Source organism: Salvelinus fontinalis, chromosome 2 (assembly GCF_029448725.1).
Source record: "Salvelinus fontinalis isolate EN_2023a chromosome 2, ASM2944872v1, whole genome shotgun sequence".
Taxonomy (NCBI): Eukaryota; Metazoa; Chordata; class Actinopteri; order Salmoniformes; family Salmonidae; genus Salvelinus; species Salvelinus fontinalis.
The window spans coordinates 81,837,468-81,859,098 of NC_074666.1; the positions used below are offsets into that span (position 1 = coordinate 81,837,468).

General features: G+C 46.5%; 1 protein-coding gene across 3 annotated transcripts in view; it reads left to right on the top strand.

Annotated features, from left to right (window-relative positions):
- Positions 1 to 21,631, top strand: part of LOC129828810 (rap guanine nucleotide exchange factor-like 1) — a 31,196-nt gene that overhangs the window by 5,428 nt on the left and 4,137 nt on the right. The window contains exons 1-14 of one of the 3 annotated variants that reach the window (XM_055890050.1): positions 7,959 to 8,578; positions 9,461 to 9,539; positions 12,421 to 12,571; positions 13,206 to 13,303; positions 13,836 to 13,951; positions 14,237 to 14,404; positions 14,798 to 14,895; positions 15,115 to 15,237; positions 15,393 to 15,571; positions 15,794 to 15,884; positions 16,200 to 16,250; positions 16,472 to 16,559; positions 20,642 to 20,706; positions 20,850 to 20,904. In XM_055890050.1, coding sequence (XP_055746025.1) covers positions 8,425 to 8,578; positions 9,461 to 9,539; positions 12,421 to 12,571; positions 13,206 to 13,303; positions 13,836 to 13,951; positions 14,237 to 14,404; positions 14,798 to 14,895; positions 15,115 to 15,237; positions 15,393 to 15,571; positions 15,794 to 15,884; positions 16,200 to 16,250; positions 16,472 to 16,559; positions 20,642 to 20,706; positions 20,850 to 20,904 — 1,516 coding nt within the window. In that variant the 5' untranslated portion in view covers positions 7,959 to 8,424. Of the gene's footprint in view, positions 1 to 7,958; positions 8,579 to 9,460; positions 9,540 to 12,420; positions 12,572 to 13,205; positions 13,304 to 13,835; positions 13,952 to 14,236; positions 14,405 to 14,797; positions 14,896 to 15,114; positions 15,238 to 15,392; positions 15,572 to 15,793; positions 15,885 to 16,199; positions 16,251 to 16,471; positions 16,560 to 20,641; positions 20,707 to 20,849; positions 20,905 to 21,631 lie in introns of those variants that run through there. The other 2 variants (XM_055890033.1, XM_055890042.1) reach the window with 2 other exon arrangements.

Below are 21,631 nucleotides of genomic sequence, written 5' to 3' on the forward strand. Positions count from 1 at the left end.
CCTCTCAAGCCCACGCACCTTGACCACTGTGGAGAGGAGAGCACGATGGGGCGCTCCAGGGATGATTGACTTGCCTTACTTACTGTGTGTGTGTGTGTGTGTGTGTGTGTTTTTTGAAACTCTGTATGTTTTTTTGCGTGTGCATGTCTGTGCGCTTGGATGCATGTGTTTGCATTTCTGTATTTTTTCGCTTGGATGGATGTGTGCGTTGATGTGCTTGCATAAGAGTGTGTGCTTGGATGTGTTTGAGAGTGGGTTGGAGCATGTCTATCTGTGTGCCCGGCGTGGAAAAGAGGCTCTCCAGCACAGCACCTGTTCACATGGCAACCAGCACTTCCAGGGAAGCAGCAGGAGGAGGAGGAGGAGTGGGAGGAAGAGAAACAGAGGGAATGCAGGAAGGAAGGAGATGAGTGTTTGAGAACATGAGACTTGGGAGAGACTGAATAGAGGTTTCATAAACTATATGGACAGTGTGCCAGCCAGTGGGAGGAAGAGGGGGACAGAGAGACTGAGCAAAATACTCTTGTTAACTGGCTTCTATATCATAAGGATGTTCTCATCTAATCATCACTTCTTTATCTACTAGCTTATCCAGGTGGCATGATGACAAGTAGATCAGTGCAGTGGCTTCTTTCTCTTAGTTGGCAGTTTGGTACTAACTAGTTTTGACCATCCAGAGGGAGTCTGGTTGCAGCAGCCTTGCCAGCCGGGTAGTGACTATGACTTACTCTGGTGAACTGCTTCGCCACTTGACATCCTTTGATGTGACCGGAGCGGTGGTTCTTATCTCTGCCATGCGGTGTGCAACATTAGGCACACACGCTCGCGCACAGATGGCCCCGAGCACGTTGGGGGAAACGCCGCTTGCCAGAGGCAGTAATATCAACCCTTCTTCCTCTGTCCCTCCCCCTGTAACACTGAATACTGACCCAGAGACAGGCCTAATCGCAGGGGATGGCAGACCAATCAACTTAGCAGGCTTAGGAATCTGATTTGGGAACAGTTGTATTAGAGAGAGAGAATTGACTAGCATGGGAACTGTCAGGCTACATGTAAGGGACACACACTCAATCCAGGGCCAAGAAGCATACTCTCTCCAGAATGGTCCACAGCATAAGGGCCAGAGGATGATGTACATGCTACATGGTGATAAATTGAGAGGGTTTGGAGAAGGCATGAAGCCACTATGGCAGGTGCATTGTTATTTATTTTATTTTTGTTTATTTTATTTCACCTTTATTTAACCAGGTAGGCCAGTTGAGAACAAGTTCTCATTTACAACTGCGACCTGGCCAAGATATGGCAAAGCAGTGCGACACAAACAACAACACAGAGTTACACATGGAATAAACAAACGTACAGTCAATAACACAATAGAAAAAGCCTACATACAGTGTGTGCAAATGGCATGAGGAGGTAAGGCAATAAATAGGCCATAGTAGCGAAGTAATTACAATTTAGCAAATTAACACTGGAGTGATAGATGTGCAGATGATGATGTGCAAGTAGAAATACTGGTGTGCAAAAAAGTAAATAGGTAGATTGGATGGGCTATTTACAGCTGCAGTGATCAGTAAGCTGCTCAGATAGCTTATGCTTGAAGTTAGTGAGGGAGATATGTCTCCAACTTCAGCCCAAAAAAAATCCAATTCGTTCCAGTCATTGGCAGCAGAGAACTGGAAGGAAAGGCGGCCAAAGGAAGTGTTGGCTTTGGGGATGACCAGTGAGATATACCTGCTGGAGCGTGTGCTACGGGTGGGTGTTATGGTGACCAGTGAGCTGAGATAAGGCAGAGCTTTACCTAGCAAAGATTTATAGTTGACCTGGAGCCAGTGGGTCTGGCGACAAATATGTAGCGAGGGCCAGCCGACGAGCGCATACAGGTCGCAGTGGTGGGTAGTATATGGGGCTTTGGTGACAAAACGGATGGCACTGTGATTGACTGCATCCAGTATGCTAAGTTGAGTGTTGGAGGCTATTTTGTAAATGACATCGCCGATGTCGAGGATCAGTAGGATAGTCAGTTTTACGAGGGTATGTTTGGCAGCGTGAGTGAGGGAGGCTTTGTTGCGAAATATATGTAGTTTTGGATTGGAGATGCTTAATATGAGTCTGTAAGGAGAGTTTACAGTCTAGCCAGACACGTAGGTATTTGTAGTTGTTCACATATTCAAAGTCAGAACCGTCCAGAGTAGTGATGCTATTCGGGTGGGAGGATGCGTGCAGCGAACGGTTGAAAAGCATGCATTTAGTTTTACTAGCGTTTAAGAGCAGTTAGAGGCCACGGAAGGAGTGTTGTATGGCATTGAAGCTCGTTTGGAGGTTTGTTAACAGTGTCCAAAGAAGGGCCAGATGTATACAGAATGGTGTCATCTGCGTAGAGGTGGATCAGGAAATCACCCGCAGCAAGAGCGACATCGTTGATATATACAGAGAAAAGAGTCGGCCCGAGAATTAACCCCGTGGTACCCCCATAGAGACTGCCAGAGGTCCGGACAACAGGCCCTCCAATTTGACACACTGAACTCTATCTGAGAAGTAGTTAGTGAACCAGGCGAGGCAGTCATTTGAGAATTCAAGGCTGTTGAGTCTGCCGATAGGAATGCAGTGATTTGACGGAGTCGAAAGCCTTGGCCAGGTTGAAGACGGCTGCACGATGAAGACGGCTGCATAGCACTTTCTTCTATCGATGGCTGTTATATCGTTTAGTACCTTGAGCGTAGCTGAGGTGCACCCGTGACCAGCTCGGAAACCGGATTGCACAGTGGAGAAGGTACGGTGGGATTCGAAATGGTCAGTGATCTGTTTGTTAATTTGGCTTTCGAAGACTTTAGAAAGGCAGGGCAGGATGGATATAGGTCTGTAACAGCTTGGGTCTAGAGTTTCACCCCCTTTGAAGAGGGGGATGACCGCGGCAGTATATCAATCTTTAAGGATCTCGGACGGTACGAAAGAGAGGTTGAACAGACTGGTAATAGGGGTGGCAGCAATGGCGGCGGATAATTTTAGAGAGGGTCCAGGTTGTCTAGCCCAGCTGATTTGTACGGGTCCAGGTTTTGCAACTCTTTCAGAACATCTGCTATCTGGATTTGGGTGAAGGAGAAGCTGGGGAGGCTTGGGCAAGTAGCTGAGAGTATGCTCTGACCACAGAGTGTGTAGAGCAAAATGTTAATAGTTCAAACTTTCTAACAAAAGCATTGTGCAGTTGGAGAAATGGAGGAAGGGTGAAAGGCATATGTTTGCAGTAGCCATCTCTGGAGTTCTGCTGTTAGAAAGGCTCAAACAGAGACCCATCAATCCCAACCTTCAGTTCCAACATGGTCTTTAAACGTGTGAAAAGCAGCCAAAAGGTCACAGCAGCTGCATTGAAGGGCAAAGACAAAAATTTGAGGAAAAACATCTAGGCTTTTTCTTTGTTGGTGTAGTCTATTGAGTTAAGGGTGTTTCCCGTGGCAGCCATGTGTGTTTGTACATGTGCACTTAGAGCTATAAAATGTCACAGGGGCGTGTACTAGAGAGAGACGCCATGTGGGCATATTGTTTACGCCCCTTTGTGTTCCCAGGACCAGGGATGAGAACCAGTGGCTTAGACATTTGGGGTGTGACCTCTAGTGTTGTTTGGTGGGAGTGTCTTGGAAACATAAAAATGTGTTATTACAGTGGACCTATAATGAACATTTGAGCAGTGTTTCCAAATCCGGATATATATATATTACCAGTAAAAAGTTTGGACACCTACTCATTCCAGGGTTTTTCTTTATTTGTACTATAATAGTGAAGACAAAAATATGAAATAACATATATGGAATCATGTAGTAACCAAAACAAATCAAAATATATTTGAGATTCTTCAAAAGAGCCACCCTTTGCCTTGACAGCTTTGCACACTCTTGGCATTCTCTCAACCAGCTTCACGAGGAATGCTTTTCCAACAGTCTTGAAGGAGTTCCCACATATGCTGAGCACTTATTGGCTGCTTTTCCTTCACTCTGCGGTCCGACTCATCCCAAACCATCTCATTTGGGTTGAGATTGGGTGATTGTGGAGGTCAGGTCAACTGATGCAGCACTCCATCACTCTCCTTCTTGGTCAAATAGTCCTTATACAGCCTGGAGGTGTGTTGGGTTATTGTCCTGTTGAAAAACAAATGATAGTCCCACTAAGCACAAACCAGATAGGGTGGCGTATCACTGCAGAATGCTGTGGATTCACGCAGTCTCCTCTGAAATGTTGATGTTGAGGTGTGTCTGTTACTTGAACTCTGTGAAGCATTTATTTGGGCTGCAATTTCTGAGGCTGGTAACTCTAATAAACTTATCCTCTGCAGCAGAGGTAACTATGGGTCTTCCTTTCCTGTGGCAGTCCTCATGAGAGCCAGTTTCATCATAGCGCTTGATGGATTTTGCGACTGCACTTGAAGAAACTTTAAAAGTTCTTAATTTTCATAATTGACTGACCTTCATGTCTTAAAATAATGATGGAGTGTCGTTTCTCTTTTCTTATTTGAGCTGTTCTTGCCATAATATGGACTTAGCCCTATTTGGTAAAAGACCATCTTCTGTATACCACTCTTACCTTGTCACAACACAACTGTTTGATTGGCTCAAACGCATTAAGAAGGAAAGAAATTGCACAAATTAACTTTCAACAGAGCACACCTGTTAATTGAAATGCATTCCAGGTGACTACCTCACGAAGCTGGTTGAGAGAATGCCAAGAGTGTGCAAAGTTGTCAAGGCAAAGGATGACTACTTTGAAGAATGTCAAATATGAAATATATTTTGATGACACTTTTTGTTTGTTTACTACATGGTTCCATATGTGTTATTATTTTGATGTCTTCACTATTATTCTAGTTCAGAAAAACAACAACACTGGAATGAGTAGGTGGCCAAACTTTTGACTGGTACTGTATGAATGTGTCCTAGAGCATTAGCCACAGTGGTGGGAAAGTCAAGTCAAAGTTAATTTGTCACGTGCACCGAATACAACCGGTGTAGACCTTACGTGCAGGCTCTAACCAACAGTGCAATTTCAACAACAAAAAAGGTATTAGGTGAACAATGGGTAAGTAAAGAAATAAAAACAACAGTAAAAAGACAGTGGGGAAAAAAACACAACCTTCAAGTATGTGACTTGAATGGCCTTGGGTGCATATTTGAGCTTTGCCGCAAGCTCACTGGAGCGAGTGGCCAGACAAGTCTCTCCACTGCCCAAAATGGAAGGTTGCGGTTGGGGAGGGGATGCCGCAGAGTAGCTACTGGGTGCAGTTTGAATTAGGTTACTAAGAACAGCAGGGAACCACTGCTGCGTGTCTGTGTTTGTCACCATTTGGTTTAGGGTTACTTAATAAATCCAGATTGTCCATGCATATCTGTGTGTGACTTTTTCCTCTGTCATATCGACACAGGATTGTGTATGTCTTTTATATTTGCCCTGGTGTTCATTTGCATCTCAACGGCTGTGTGTTTGGAGGTGGAGAATGGGAGTTGGCGTGGGGAAGATGGACCAGATTAGTGGAACAAGTGCCCACAGGCAGATGCAGAGTACACACACTCGCCCACACACACTCTCTACCTCTCCGTCTGACCGCTTCATGCTGAAACCCAAACACTTGAGAGAGAGCTGAGAGGGTGTGTGTTTTTGTATGCGCATAGTAAGGTAGAGTACAGTCAAAGAGATAAGGTCACCATAGAAACGGGATACGCGCCACAGTTTATATAACTGCATACCAGACTTGTTCGGTTCGGCTGGTAGCTAGGGATGGGCTGAAATCTGCCTTTCTGTCTCTCCAATATCAAATTGATTTATAAAGCCCTTTTTACATCAGCAGATGACACTAAGTGCTGTACGGAAACCCAGCCTAAAACCCCAAACAGCAAGCCATACAGATGTAGAAGCATAGTGGCTTGGAAAAACTCTCTAGAACGGCTGGAACATAGGAAGAAACCTAGACAGGAACCAGGCTCTGAGGGGTGGCCAGTCCTCTTCTGGCTGTGCCGGGTGGAGATTATAAGAGTACGTGGCCATTAAGGACAGATTGTTCATCAAGGTGTTCAAATGTTCATAGATGATCAGCAGGGTCACAGTGGTTGTAGAGGGTTCTACAGGTCAGCACCTCAGGAGTAAATGCCTTGTTTTTGAATCAGTCCCACTGGTTCCGATCCAAACCACATGTGCAGCTGCTGCTTTATGAACGGTCTCCAGACCTGTTGTTATGAGGCTAAATCTCCTCCCCCTTCCGCCCTGGTATAAGGTGGTCCACAGCTGTGACTTGAACCACAACCTCCTTCCCATCGCTCCATCCTGCCATTTTCCACCCCTGAAGGGAGTGTGCACTCCTCCCCTCCCAGCCTTTATGCTTCCTGCAGGGCCAGAGAGAAAGGGGGATGAAGGACAGGGTGTACTTCAAGGCTGTATGCTCTGCCCACTTCACCACAGCCCTCTTGCCGTTTGGATTCAGGCACAGACTGTGGGAGGTGGGCAGTAGTGCTTTGACCCTGAGATCAGAGGCATTGCAGGGAGGGAGTGTTTTTTTTTTGTTGTCTGTTTTTCTATTCATGCACAATTGTTTGAATGAGAGAGAGTCTGTCATCTGTAAATTAGTTGAGTTTGTGTACGTGCCTCTATGTGTAGTGTCCATTAGGAATAATCTACCTCTGTATGAATGTGCACGCACGTTTATGTGTACATGTACAACGTGTGCGTGGGGGTGCACATGTTTGAGATTCTGGGCGTATGTGTTTTGTGTCTGTGTTTATGTGGGAGTTGGATTTGTGCTCCTCTCTCCCACTCCTGTCATGTGGAGCAGTGTGCTCACTTCTAATCTGAGCCAGAGATTTTCTGCACTTTAAGCTTCAGCAGAATACGTGGCGGGAGGAGAGAAAGTGAGAGAACAGGCTTTGGAGAGAGGGAGAGTGGGAAAACGTCTCCCCACCCTGTTACGTGCACCGATCCATCTTCGGCGCATGCTATTTGTCTCTCTTTGTCGTAGAGGTTGGACACACTGTATTAGTTTGACAGAGGAGCAGGGAGATTATCAGTGGCCATCTCTCTCAGTTACCACTGTGTGGATCCAAGAGCCTGTCACAATGGGTCTTCCCCCTCGTCTAGAAGGTGAATGACCTGAACAGACATCACCAATGAAACACAGTGGCAACCTGCCCGAGAGCCCGGCAGCCATATTGGATGAGTCAAACATGACTTCTCTCACATTCTAATCTATGCTGGCCTCTTACTATGAGACTTTAGCATGTAAACTACACATGAAACAAACAGGGAATGTGTCCTCTCTATGCTATTAGTTTCTATGGTCTCCTCTGCCATACTGCACTTCATAGCTAGCTCTGTAGCGCCCTGCTGTTCCTTTGCAGGTAGAGTTGAAAGGATGTGCTATTTTCCTGTGGTCACACACAGAGCTCCAGGGGAATAATGATGGGGAAGGTGATTGAGACCCGCGGCCCTTCACCACTCTTCCTCACCCACTCACTCACTTCTTTCTCTTATTCTCTCTCTCTCTTTCATGCACTCTCCTCTCTTTCCTCTGGTTCTCTCTCCTTTGCATCCCATTTGTTTCTCCCCCGCCACCCACGGTCGCGCTCTCTCGCTTTCTCTTTCCTCTCCTCTCTCTCTTTGCTTTGCCTGTCTTCTGACTTTCATACTCTTTCCTTTTTATCGTTCCGTTTGCTTCCTCTGCTCATCTTTTGCCGCTCTTCCACTCTCTCTCTCTCGCTGCCTTTCTGGGCTCAGTCTCACTGCAGCCACTCAACGTGGCATCTCCCAGGCAACTGTGGGAAACCAGTACTGCCAAGAGGTCGACGATGCGTGGACTCACTCGCTGCAGCACGCAACGACTGCAGATACACACATTAGCCCACAAACTAGCACGTTTTAACACACACACACACACAGCCACACACTAGCATGCACGGTCGAACACGCACAATACCACACAAGCACACATATTTAAATGTCATCCGCACATGGACACCGACAAATATATGACATTCATTGGAAGCGCCTAATTCCCATATGTAGTGGATCAGAAGCCTCTATTAAAATCAAGCAATAGAATCACATGCAGAGAATTGGTTCTGTAGTTTTCGCCAAATCCAATGTCACACAGTATTTGTCTTTCTTTCCTGTTGAAATATAGTTAGAATAGCCAGGAGGAAGAATGGTCTGAACAGGTCTTGATCTAGTAGTGATCGAACAGCAACACCTCCATGCTTTCTACGCTTTATGAATTCTAAGCAGGTATTGCCATTCCACTGTCCCAGCCCCGCTCCAACGTGTGCCAAATTCTGTCCTCAGAGGTCAGTGGGTTCCCGTTTGTGACGGTCTCAGTCTGGGATCGAGCGTGGGGGCAGTTTGATTAGCAACGGCTAGTGAGTGCTCTCTTAATGATGCACTCTGGGTAATGAAATGTGGGGCGCCCCTTTTTGTGCCGCAGCTTCTAGTCATTTTCATCAACACCTTCGTTTTTTTCCCCCTTCTACATATCCTGAACAGACACGTCTGCAGGCCTACGTTGTCAACATCCTCACACCCCTAGTGTGCGCGTGGTGTCTTGTTGATGGTCAGTGTGTTAATATCTGTCTGTAAAATACAACACTCTTTGGCTCATATGCCTGACCCTGTGAGGTTAAGTATCCACTAGCCTGCTTATCCCCATAACACCAGCAGTAAACTAGGGAAAGTATATCCTGTCACTGGGAACAATCACTCCACACTCCGTCTACTGCTTTTCCAGAATAACAACTTCCCCTAACCAGAGAGGAAATAGGCCTACACTTTCCAATTTCGTTCGCCTCGTTTGTTGTCATTTGAAATAATAATAACAATAATAATAATAATAATAACAACACAGCACGAGTCATTGAAATCTCATCTGATTTAGTGGGATTGGGGCGATTTAACCGCAGTCCAGCCGGTCCGAGACTCCTAGTCAGGGTTTATAAATAGAGGCCACCACATTGCCTCCCCTCTGGTGTGTAGAGCTATAGACTGTAGACTGAATTGGAGCACAGAGGACCAGGTGGCGGTTTCACTGAGACAGGATTTATCTTAGCCCGGTAGCAGAAGCCCCTGCGCTGCGCCAGGGCCAGGGATTTAACAGCAGACAAAGGTGACGTTAAGGGATTTCAGGCACCCGTTTTTATCTCTCTCTGACACAATAATCAAATTTGAGCTTTCGGGGCATGACCGGTTAAACAAGTACAGTGGAGCTACAGCTGCACCGGCTGTAGAAGCATAGCCATGCATAATTAACATGCTTTTCTCTCTCTCTCTCTCCGCTCTCTCTTCCTCTCCTATCTCCCAATATCCCCTCTTCATAATCCTTTTCTTACTTTTTTTTCCCTGCCTATTTTCTGCTTCCTCTCCCTTTCCTCCGTTCTCTATCCTTTCTCCCTCTGTCTCCCTACCTACCTCTCTCTTTCTCTCTCTCTCGTTTCCACAGAAACCCTCCTGGATGACTTCATGTTGACACACCCCATCTTCCTGGCCTCAGACAGGTTCCAGCAGGTCCTACTCCAGCAGTATCCTTTACCTTCCCTTTCCTTCCTAGCCTAGCCTGACCTGGGAGCCCCAATGTGTAAACACACACACACCTGCACACCCTTCCCAGACATCCCCAGGAAGACTCGGTCCGAGCACTCCCATCCGCTGTGCAAGGCGAGGGTGGCCCACTTCTGGTTTCCTGTTCGAGTGCCCGTTAGCGCCAAGATAATGGTGTTTTGTTGTTCAACGCCGCTACTTCGCTAGGCTAATATAAACAATGGCACTGAACTAGCCTTGACACCGATTTTTTTTGCTTTAGAAAAGGTTTGCTTTGTCTTTTGAAGCAACATGTTAAGTAGCCTAGCATATGATGTTCGCTATGTTAAAAGCAAGGGCTGTTTTTTTTATGGAACATGCACACAGTGTTCAAGTAAAAGCTCTTCCAAATTAGCCGATTTTTAAAATTCATAATCTTTATGAATATTCATATTTTCTACAGTATCAAAGCCATATTAGGCTACTCAGTCAGGCCGACGCTCAATTTGAGTAAGATTATCCAGTACTGTTGTTCGTAACTTGGCAGGAGCGCTCGACCAAAGGTTTAAGAACCGAAAACTCCTCAGTAACAACAACTCCTCTGGCTCCCGTCTGCACCAAGCCAAGGAACAGTGTTTCTGTTTTGGCACCACCACAGGGGGTTCAGTAAAGTTGAGCAACGTTCCCCGACGCAGAGCTGGGATTTGGGTCGCAGTAGTAGTGCATTCATTGGCAATGAGCCACACTACTACTTAACGTCTGCCTAGTGGCTAACTCCGTTTCCCATATTATTACACTACAGTGGACCAAGAGATATGATATGAGGCTTCTGCCTATCTCTGGCTTTAGAATGTTCATTTTCCTCCATTATCATAGCTCCCCCCCCCCCCCATTATGATCGCTTGCTTTTTTTGAAGGGTGTACGTACTGTAAGTAAAGACATTCATCTTTAGTGATGAGACAGTAAGTATTCCACTAGATGTTATGTGTGTCTGTGTGCATTTGTGAGTATGTCGGTGCATGTCTGTCTGTGTGTAAGGGATAGTGGTCTATGTTTGTGCGTTTGTCGGAGTGTGGACGTTCAGTGTGTGGAGTGTCCCCGTTCAGTGTGTCTGACCTACATTCCCTCACTGAAGACCCTGGCTGTGTGTTTTAGAGGCCTGAGCGGCCCTCCAGACGACAATGGGACTCTCGACGGAGACTGCAACACAAAGGCATTCTGGGAAAGACCGTCCGCATGCCTCGCTGCCCTTAATGCAGCTTGTCTGGGCCCTAGTGAGACGCCCCAGTGTGTGTGTGTGTGTGTGGGGGGGAGTATGGAGTAGGGGTGTTCTTACACATGATCAATGATCCAGCCTGTTCTCCATTGTACCTCTTAACCCTTTCCCCTCTCCTCCTCCCTCCCGCTGTCTTTCTCTCCCACCTATTCTTTTTCTCTTCTCCCTCTCTCCATCCACACCTCTCCCTCGGTCTCGCTGGCCCTAATCAGATCTTTTGTTGTGGAAACACGTTTGGCTTCCTTCTGGAAATGAAAACAAATGCTACCTCCCATTCCATTAGGAACACTGAGAATTCCTCCCTTTACGTCACTCTCCCTGAGTAACTCATCCCAGACCCTTCACACACACTCAAAAGGCATGAGCGCGCACGCACACACACATACACACACACACACACACACATACACACACATACACTACACTTGTAGTGGCTGAGCGATCAAAGCCCAGAACCCCGGCTATGTTGAAGAGCTTTGGAGGGACTCCAAGCCACTGTGGAGGCTGGGGCCAAACTCCCACACCAGCAATAGAACACAACCCAATAGAACAAAACCGAGAGAATAAGATCCTGCAGTGCAATATAAACCCAGCAGCTGGCCTTAGGGTTAGGTTGCGGTTTCTGGAGCTGGGAGAAGCAGGTGAACAGGGGATCATAGATATAGGATGACTAGATCTGGAATGTCATCCAAGGCATTGGTAAATACTGCTCAGCGTGTGAGTTTGTAGGTCACAGGCCTGTGGTAGACTTGGATTGTGGTCTGAAATAGAGGAGGGTGTCAGGGTAGGCCCCTTCGGTTTAACCGCGGAGTCCGGTGGGTAGTCCCTTTTTATATTTAGGATAGGATGTCAGGTTTCCCCATGCGTGTCTGCATGCATGCGCACGTATGATGGTGTATGACGCATGATGGTATACCTCAAGTCACCGGATGAAAAATATCCCAATATCACACTAATTCTGGTGCTGCACCATGCAGAGCTCTTCAAACTCTTTACTGCTTTATTTGCTAAGATGCTCTCCTCTCCTCCTGATGTGGCTGGGAGCTGGAGGGAAAAGATGTGTGTGTGTGTGTGTGTGTGTGTGTGTGTGTGTGTGTGTGTGTGTGTGTGTGTGTGGGCAATGGATGGGTGTGTCTGAGCCTTCACACAGCGCTCTGCTCTGGCTAAGCTGTAATTACGAGTTGCTTGTTTGACTCTGAGCACCGCACTGAAATACAGTGTTTTTCCATCTGCGTGTCAGGTGACCATGGTTCTACAGCTGTGTATTTCAGTGAGTTTATTAGAGTTTCTACAGGGTGTTTTTGAGCGTCTGCATGCGCTTGTGTGAGTGGTAATTTAATGTGTGCCTTCTGTCAGTGTGGTGTGTGCGTGAATGTATTCGGAACCGATGTTGTGCAACTATGATAGAATTACAAAGTGTGTGTGTGTATCCTTTGCTAGTATGACATATAAATAATTTTGGTGTGGATAGTACACAAGTAGAAAATTGCTTTCTCCAAATGATTCCATATCTTCCCCAACCTCAATATCAATCTCCTAATGACAGCCATCAGTAGATATTCTCTCGGTCTCTGTGTCGTTTTTTTCTCCTTGACTCTGGGTTCAGATTTGGTGTCGAGGGGAAGGCAGGGGAGGGCTGGCCCAGCTGGGACGGGGCAGAGAGGAAGCAGGCTGTGCTGAGTGTTGCCTTCCGTTACCTGGACACATACAGAGAACTGCTGCAGGAAGAGGGCGAGAGGTCCAACAGCTTCCCCAAGGTACTGGTCCAGCACACACTCATGGAATACATACACACACGCATGCACATACGCGTGCGCACATACACACAGATACACCACGCACGCACACACAAACAGCCATCCAGAAGGACGATGGCGTGAGATCTAACAACTCGTCAGTGTTAAACACACACTTTACAAGCACACACACACACACACACACACACACACCTGCTCTTCCATCCAAGCAGCCTGGCATCGAGGCAGTGTGCTGTGGCGTTCTCTCTGGGTGGGAGCTGTGTGTGGAGTGTTGATTCTGGCAGAAGCCTGTTAGGGCCGCCCAGGTTGTCATGGTGACGGAAATGACTCAGCTGAACACACCTTGGGAAATGAGGCTTTTGGCCTCTTCGATCTTTCCTTCTATATTCACATTAAAAACACATCTCTGTCGGTTTCCTTCACACAGAGCCCTTGGCCTCTAACACTGCTCCGTTCTGTCTCCACTGTCGTCTACCTATCTCTCTGTCGTGTTCTGTCTGGCTTTCTTTCTTTCTCTCTGTCTAGCAGCACATCTTGTGACGAACTGCAACTGCCCACACAGTGCTGGTGGTCACACAGACAGAGGCACAAAGTGCACTCGCTCTCTGAAAGTAATTCCTCTCCTCTGCCTCAGGAGCTGTATCTGTGTGCAGTCCAACAACTCAGTCAGTTCCCTGAGCTCGTGGAAGACGTGCTAAAGCTTCAGCGCTGGACCGAGATCCTCCAATGCCCGTAAGTCACACATCCACCCCAGCCAGACACACACACACACACACACACACACACACACACACACACACACACACACACACACACACACACCGAGCCCGCAGCCTCGTCTTTTATCACCAGTCTGCTAGCGTTTCTGGTATTCTGGGGCTGCGAAAGGCATTGCAGCTGGATGTTGCTGTGTCGCACCTCTTGCTTTAGTCAAAGCCTTTATTGCACAATCACTGTTAATTCGTGTAATAGGTTGTTTTTAATGGCCTTGGTTCCTCCTATAGCCTCCTAGCTCACACGGGCTTTTCTTGCACTGTAACTATTGTGGTGCTTTCCCCTATAAATAGGGCTAGGAGTTTACCTTGACCTTGTAAGGAAGAACTCTGGCCCCTATTAATTACAATCTACTTGCTTACAGGCGACGGTACATAGAGACCTTTTGGATCCATCCCACTGTGGCACACAAGCCATCACAGCCAATTACAAACTAGCTGGCTTTGAAAGGATGCATAGACTGACAGACCGTCTACTGTGTTTTCCTAAGCAGCTCCGAGGAGGACAAGGAGATTCGGAAGAAGCAGGTCCGTCCTCTTTTCCGCCACTTCCGCCGCATCGACGCCTGTCTGCAGCCCAGAGAGGCCTTCCGGGGATCAGATGAGAGTGAGTGAGACAGGATGTGATGCAAAACGCATCCTACTGTGACACTTTCTGTATTTTGAAAGTTCTATATCTTGAAAATGTCATTTCTCACATGCAAAGAAATTGGGACCGTATCAACAGTGGACTATTTAAAAATAAAAAGGCAAAAAATATTGTTTTTTGAGTGGTATTTTCCTTTAAGGTCTTCAGATACAGGCAAATAGATATGAGGATATGGGACAGATGTTGTACACACTAGAGCCATGTTGGTGAAGTTAAAAAGGGTGTGTGTGTGCGCGCGCACAGTCTTTTGCAGGGTGTACACGCCAGACCACTCGTACGTGACGATCCGCAGCCGTCTGTCGTGCCGCGTGGGGGAGATCCTGGCGCTGGTCAGGGAGAAGCTGCAGTACAGCGAAGACCAGCCAACCCAACCTGGCAACCTGCTGCTGGTGGCTGTCACCTCCGCCGGGGGTAGGACCACACACAAACACACACTGGCCCACACACACACAGATACTGTATACATTAAACCTACGTTTACTTCTCGCCATGCCTACTTTTTGATTTGCGTTCTGCATGGAAAAAAACACAGCAACACCCAATCAGACAATGCAAGCTTTGACATGATTGTTTGAACAGCGATGCTTACATCCACAAATGAGGTTTAGATTTAAATCCACAAACGACTACCCACCACTGCTCGGAGCTAAGCTGCCAAAGTGATTTGACTCTATGGAGATGAAAACAGTTTGTTGATGTTCTGGCATGTCTCTGTGTGCTTTTTGTTATGTGTTCGCTGGAATCTCCACTAATCCATTGCGTGTGTGCTGATGTGTGAGCTCATCTGTGTTGTTGTGTTCTCAGAGAAGGCCGCTTTCCGGCCTAGCGACGAGGCCGTCTTCACCACCCTGGGAGTCAACACTCACCTGTTTGCCTGCGAGCCCTCTGAGCTGGAGAGCCTGGTGAGTCCTAGAGCGCAAGTTATCACTTAACAATGGAGAGGAATGAATAGCTCTGGCTGGTGGCCATTTTGGATAGCACTCAACATTGTTTACATTTGATTCATTATAGTTCTCAGAAAGTTACCAATATAAAAAAATATGCCAAGGAGATGAAACAATGGTGTTTTAGTCCAAAGCTTCTCTGGTAAGAAGCCTAAAAAATGTTTTGTTTCTCTTTAGCTTCCCTTACCTGAGGAGATCCACTGGTCGCCCGGCGACAGTAAACTACATGACATGAGTGCTGAGGAGGTAGCCACTCAGCTGGTGGTGTTTGACTGGGAGCTCTTCAGCTGCGTGCATGAGGTCCGTGATTGGTGGAGCTGATAGTACTGGGCAGAACCTCTGCCAAATAATTGCAAAAGAAGTTAGCAACGATAACAACTTTTTATGCTGTGTGTCGTCTACCTACACTTTCAATGCTCTAGACTTATTGTACGTTTCTTCATTGGTATGTCCAGGTGGAGTTTGTGTGCTATGTGTTCCACGGCGAGCAGGCTCGCTGGCGCCCCCTCAACCTCGAGCTGGTACTGCAGCGATGCAGCGAGGTGCAGCATTGGGTCGCCACCGAGATCCTGCAGTGCCAGTCGCTGCCCAAGAGGGTGCAGCTCCTCCGCAAGTTCATCAAGATCGCAGCTCTGTGAGTTCTGGGTGTCTGTCAGTCCTATTGAATTATGTTACAACTAGGTGTGCTGTGTTGATGATATATGTTTTAATAGTGTGTATGGCCACAATAATAGTTTAGATTAGTGCCAAGTAGTGTTATTTGGTCATTCCTAACAGTGTGTTTTATGGTGTTAGTTTATGGTGAAGTGTGTGTTATTGTCTAGTCATATCTAACATGTGTGTTAATGAACTCCAGGTGTAAGCAGCAGCAGGACCTGCTGTCCTTCCTAGCTGTGGTCCTGGGGCTGGACAACCCTGCAGTCAGCCGCCTTCGCCTCACCTGGGAGGTAAAACACACACACACACCAGTGGAGGCTGCTGAGGGGAGGACGGCTCATAATGATGGCTGGAACAGAGTAAATGGAATGGCATCAACCACATGGTAACAATGTGCTTGATGTATTTGATACCATTCCACTGGTTCGGCTCCTGCAATTACCACAAGCCCGTTCTCCCCAGTTAAGGTGCCACCAACTTCCTGTGATACACACCCCTCCATGCACACACAGTCAACATGCACATAAGGCTGACACGTCAGCAAACACTCTGGCGTAGGGATTTGTTTATAACTCTGGGGACTATTTGTCTGTGGTTTGTGGCAGGGCCTCCCTGGGAAGTTCAGGAAGCAGTTCCAGCAGTTTGAGAGCATTGCGGTGAGTGGCTGTTCGAGGTCTCCAAGGGGACAGTTAAGGGAGTCCTTATAATATGGGCTTACTGTATATCAGGGTTGGGCTAAGTTCCATTTCAGTCAGTCAAGATTCATAAGAGGTCTTCTGACCTCAAAAAGTAAATTACCCCAATCTGTATGTGGCTATGGGTTCATTTATAAGGCACATTTAGTGAAGGGTGAGTGAGTGAACATGTTGTTTTTCAGGATCCATCCAGGAACCACAAGTCGTACAGAGACCTGATGGGCAGCCTCAGACCCCCTCTCATCCCCTTCACACCACTGCTGCTCAAAGGTGAGACAGACATACACACACACACACACCAGTGGAGGCTGCTAACGGGAGGATGGCTCATAATAATGTCTGTTCAAATGGAATGGCATCAACCACATGGAAACCGTGTTTAATGTATTTGATACCATTCCACCTATTCCGTTCCAGCCAGTACCACGAGCCCGTCCTCCCCAATTAAGGTGCCACCAACCTCCTGTGACACACATACATTATATACACAGCAAGTAAACACACACAAACACTATAGTTCTCTCTCTCCACTACCCAAATGCATATGTTCATCGGCAAAAAGTAAAATCTTCACAAATACGAAACACACACTGACACACACACACACCCCATCCACACAGGCTGTCATTGGCTCAAACCACAGACTAAATAAGTGACGTCGGGCCGCTACTCAAGGCCTCTCTCTGGCCATTGACACGCATACAAAAACACAGCTGAGGAAACACTACACTGTGTTTGTGTGTGGTGCTGAAAACAGGGGCACAAACATCTACAACCCCCCCCCCCCCCCCCCCCCCCCAAACACAGCGCCCCCCCAGATGTTGTCCAGATGTGAGCTCATAACATCTCTGACACACACACACACACACACACACACACACACACACACACACACACACACACACACAATGCTGTGTAGTGTGATTAGAAGGCAGCCGTTGAGCCCCGCCTTGCTAATTAACACCCACAGTTAATCTCTCCCTCAACCCTAGCCTGGTACCAGTCTCTTTTAGCTAACATTCCACTCCTTGCTACTCCTTGTTATTTGGAATGGCAGTGGAATGTTAGCCGAAGAGAATGGTACTCAGGCTACCTCAATCCTGCACAAACACAAAGCTCAGCATGCTGTCTCCCTGCTGGGCAACACAAGTATGCGACGATCATACTTGTTTCATGTTAGATGTAGCCGATGCTGGAGTCTACATGTAACATACTTCTACATCCTCTTGAGGAATGAATAAAGACTGCGGTACATTCACAGTCGTACACTTACATATACAGACGTACAAAGACATCCAGCATATTCACACACACACACACACACACACACACACACACACACACACACACACACACACACACACACACACACACACACACACACACACACACATGCAACATGAGCACATACTTGAGGCACACATCGGCATTGAGGCACTTCATAACCTACCGCGCCGACTTAACAGAAGTCCCTCATTATCGAAGAAAGGCACGTTTTCTCTCTCTTTCGTTTCCTTTCTCTTCCGCTCTCACACCCTCTTAACTCAACATGGAACCCTGTCTCAACATAACCAGGTGGCATTCATTTCTCTGCTTTGAGAACACACACCTCCTCCACAGGTGATCAGCTCCATAATGACCTCCCTCCCCCTCCACCCTGACCTCCCTCCTCCATTGCCACGTGCCCCGCTTTGAGTGTCAACTCTTTTTTTTTTCTATCTCTCCATTCCTCACTTTTTCAAATCTAATCATTTCAAGGGAATTCTCATATTTCTTTTTAGATCAACAAAGAATTGGATCTGTTCAGAAATTGGATCAACAAAATACCACTGCCGTTATTCTATAGGCTAGCTGTATTCATCAATGTGATAATAGATTGGTTATAGACTACATACAATATATACTTACATTATTCTACACCATAACACTGTGTGTGCAATTTCCTTAATGTGTGGTATATTACACTTAGTGTGTGCTTGTCTCGTTGTCGCTCCCTCTCGTTATCTCGCTCTCTTTGTACATTTCTCCTCCCCCTTGGGTATAAAATCCCTTGTCAATGTCACTTAGACACCAAAAACGTGTGGAATGTTTTCTATTTGAAAGCTGTGTATACCAGGCTCTAATATAATATAGTCATTTAGCGCGTCTGCCCAATGACTAAAATGTTCATGTAAAATAATGAGGCTTTTATCCAAAGCGACTTACAGTCATGTGTGCGTACACTTTTTACGTTTGGGTGGTCCCGGGAATCGAACCCTCTACCAACTGAGCTACAGAGGACCATAAACTTAAACAAGACAAATGTTCAAGACAATGTACATACTGTAAAAACCAACCTCTATGGCTACCAGGTCGGCTGCTTTCACAGCTAGATGCTTCCACTTTTTCATAACATGACCATAGAGAATGATAGAGGACTCATCTTTGTATCTGTCCCAGTATGGCGTCTGTGAGCGCACAGGCAGCGCCATTGAGGCCATCTCCATTTTGTTGTAGTCAATTTTGTTGTACTGTTTTCATGAGTTGGTAAACAAACTGAAAGGGTCCATACTCCCATCTGGCGTGTGTTGTTTGAACAGGTATAAAACCAAGGTTGGCTTTTTACTGCCACCTGCAGTTATGGAATGTTTACGCACAAGTATAATTAATTGGCTGATCCATCCTGATGACCTGGTTAGAAGTATGTGATCCTCCCTTAAAGGGATAGTTCACCCAAATGAAGAAATAACACATTGGTTTCCTTACCCTGTAAGCAGTCTATGGACAAGGTACAGCAATCCATGAACTATCCCTTTAAACCATAGCAAGTCCCACCCAGTTGACTACAAAATGGCGCTGCCCATGCCAAAACAGGCTTTTGGGCACTAGAGTAGTCTATCATTCTCTATGGATAGGGAGTACTCTATCATTCTCTATGGATAGGACACATAACTGCTGGATAGCAGCTTAGCATACTGCATAAGCATTGCTATATGTATTGCTGAATGTTTCTTAATGGTGCAACACATAGGATTAAAAACAAATCTGCATCAAAAAATGTCCATAATATGTCTGCAGCAATAGTGGAATGATTTGTGTTTCACAGTAACTTACCCACCAGTGTTGTGATTTTCTGTGATGTTCATCTATTAAAATCTCCTGCAGGAGCGGCGTCTGTTGTCAAAATGGGAAAGCTTATTTTGGCTGTGTTTTGTCTAGTGGAAACCAGGTCAAGTGGCCATGTAGAAATTGCTCCGTCTTGTCCTGGTTACTAATATTCTACACTGTTCGCTCAATTTCAGTTTGAGAAAACAAGCACTGAATACTGTAGGGAATCATTGTACTATCTAAATCGCTGTGAAATATCTTTTCAATAATAAAAAACATCGTTTTTACAGCTGTTTGAACCTGGTGGACCAAAACCAAAGTAAAATACTTTGGGAAGAGGGGGAGATTGGTTTTGGATGCAGCCTATTGCTGTTGCAATTCACCTAGCTTCCACATAGGGGAGAAATTCTGCACAATTCTAGGCATACCACCTTTTAAATGTTTGTACAACCTCTCATTCTTCTCTGTGATATTTCACTCTACCCTGGGTGGCAAGGTGAAGTATGTTCAAAATGTTATGGATGTTATGTTATAGCAGGAGTGTATTATTGTCCGTAACCTAACAGCTCAGTGAGGGCTTCCTGGTACCCTGCTCGCTAGTTCAGAATGCTAGCCGTTAATCTCTGTGGTTAAATAACTGTTCAAGCAGGCGTGTGTGTGTTGAAGAGTAAGGTGCATCTGACTTCTCTGTGTGTGTGGGTGGTAGGAGGAATATGCATATGCTTGCTGTGTGTTTGTGTGATAGAGAGTTGGTTAGCAAAGTGCATCTGCTCTGTGTGTGTGTTTTGTATATGTGTGTCGGTTTGGAAGAGAAGGTGTGCCTGCTGTCCAGTGTGCAGCTCATAAAGCTCCGCTCATAGCATCTTTAGTCCAGGGGTGAAAAAAAGTCACATTAGCGTATCGCCTCACCTCCTCCCTCCCTCCGCCACTCACCCTCCCTCCCTCCCTCCCCAGGTCTAGCGCCATCAGCAGCATTCAGAACATTCCTCCTGACTGGGCGTAGTGTCCCGATTTAAACATGCCCCCCCCCCCTTCACCCAGCACCCGCATATTCCAGTTCCTATTGAGGTATCACAGATTGACTCTTTGGCTCATCTCTCTCGGTCCTACCTCTCCTCCGTCTGTGGGCTAAAGCACCGGTAGACAAGGGCAGCTGCTGGGGCGAGTGTCGACAAGCCATTACATAATTGTTCCCTGCCTTCACTGTGTGTTTACCTTTCTCTCTCTCTCTCGTTCTCTCTCTCTCTCTTTTTTTTCTCTTTCAGATCTGACCTTCCTCCACGAGAGTTGCAAGTCATTTCATGGGGAGCTTGTCAATTTTGAGAAGATGGTGAGTGTACGTTCAGCCATTGACATAATAGCCAACGAAATACAAGTATTTTCTATTCGGCACAATCAGCGTGATTCCCTGGTCAACCACCCCTGGTCTCCCCGAGTACTGTCTTACTACACGCGTCTCCTCTCCTCTTCCAGCATAAAGTTGCAGAGATGGTGAGGAGCATCAGACGATACAGGAGCTCTCAACTAGGTAAGCATTAATGGCCACAGGCACACCTGTCTGTTAAGAATAGTCTTGAAGGAGCCGAGCTCCACCCTACCATCTGTTTAGAACAGCACAGCCCTCAGGGCCGTTCAATCACACAACCGCCATTCACTACCACCGCCACACACACAGGCATTCTCAACACATAATGATATTACTGTCTGACAAACCGCCGTGCGTGCTAACCACGCCATTATGTTGAGGTAAACACTTGAACATTATCATCCATTACATAGCCTAGTGTGCATAAACACCCATTAACATTATCACCACACCGAGTGCAGCTCAAAACACTGTGATATGGTTATCACACAACCTAGCGTGTTAAATGTTCAGTATCATTATTATCACGTGGCATGACATGCTAAACACTCGATAATGTCGGTATCGCGTAGTCTAGCATTACGCAACTTAACTCACAGACTGGTCCACTATTTTTAGAGGCAGCATCCCCAAGAGTCAGTGTAATTAATTTGTATCGTGCTAGTGCACTACTCGGAAACATTTAGCAATCCGTGCCTTACGCTCATTAGTTTGAGTAAAGCACGGCACTGTTAGCCACACTAAGACCATTGATGTTTCGCACAAATCCAGCTAACGCTGTTACAGAATCGACGCACACAAGAGATTGCTGACATAATATAAGACCCTACGCAAAGACACTCAGTAACCCAGTAGAACATTGGTCATCTCCACCCTCTTACTTCTGTAT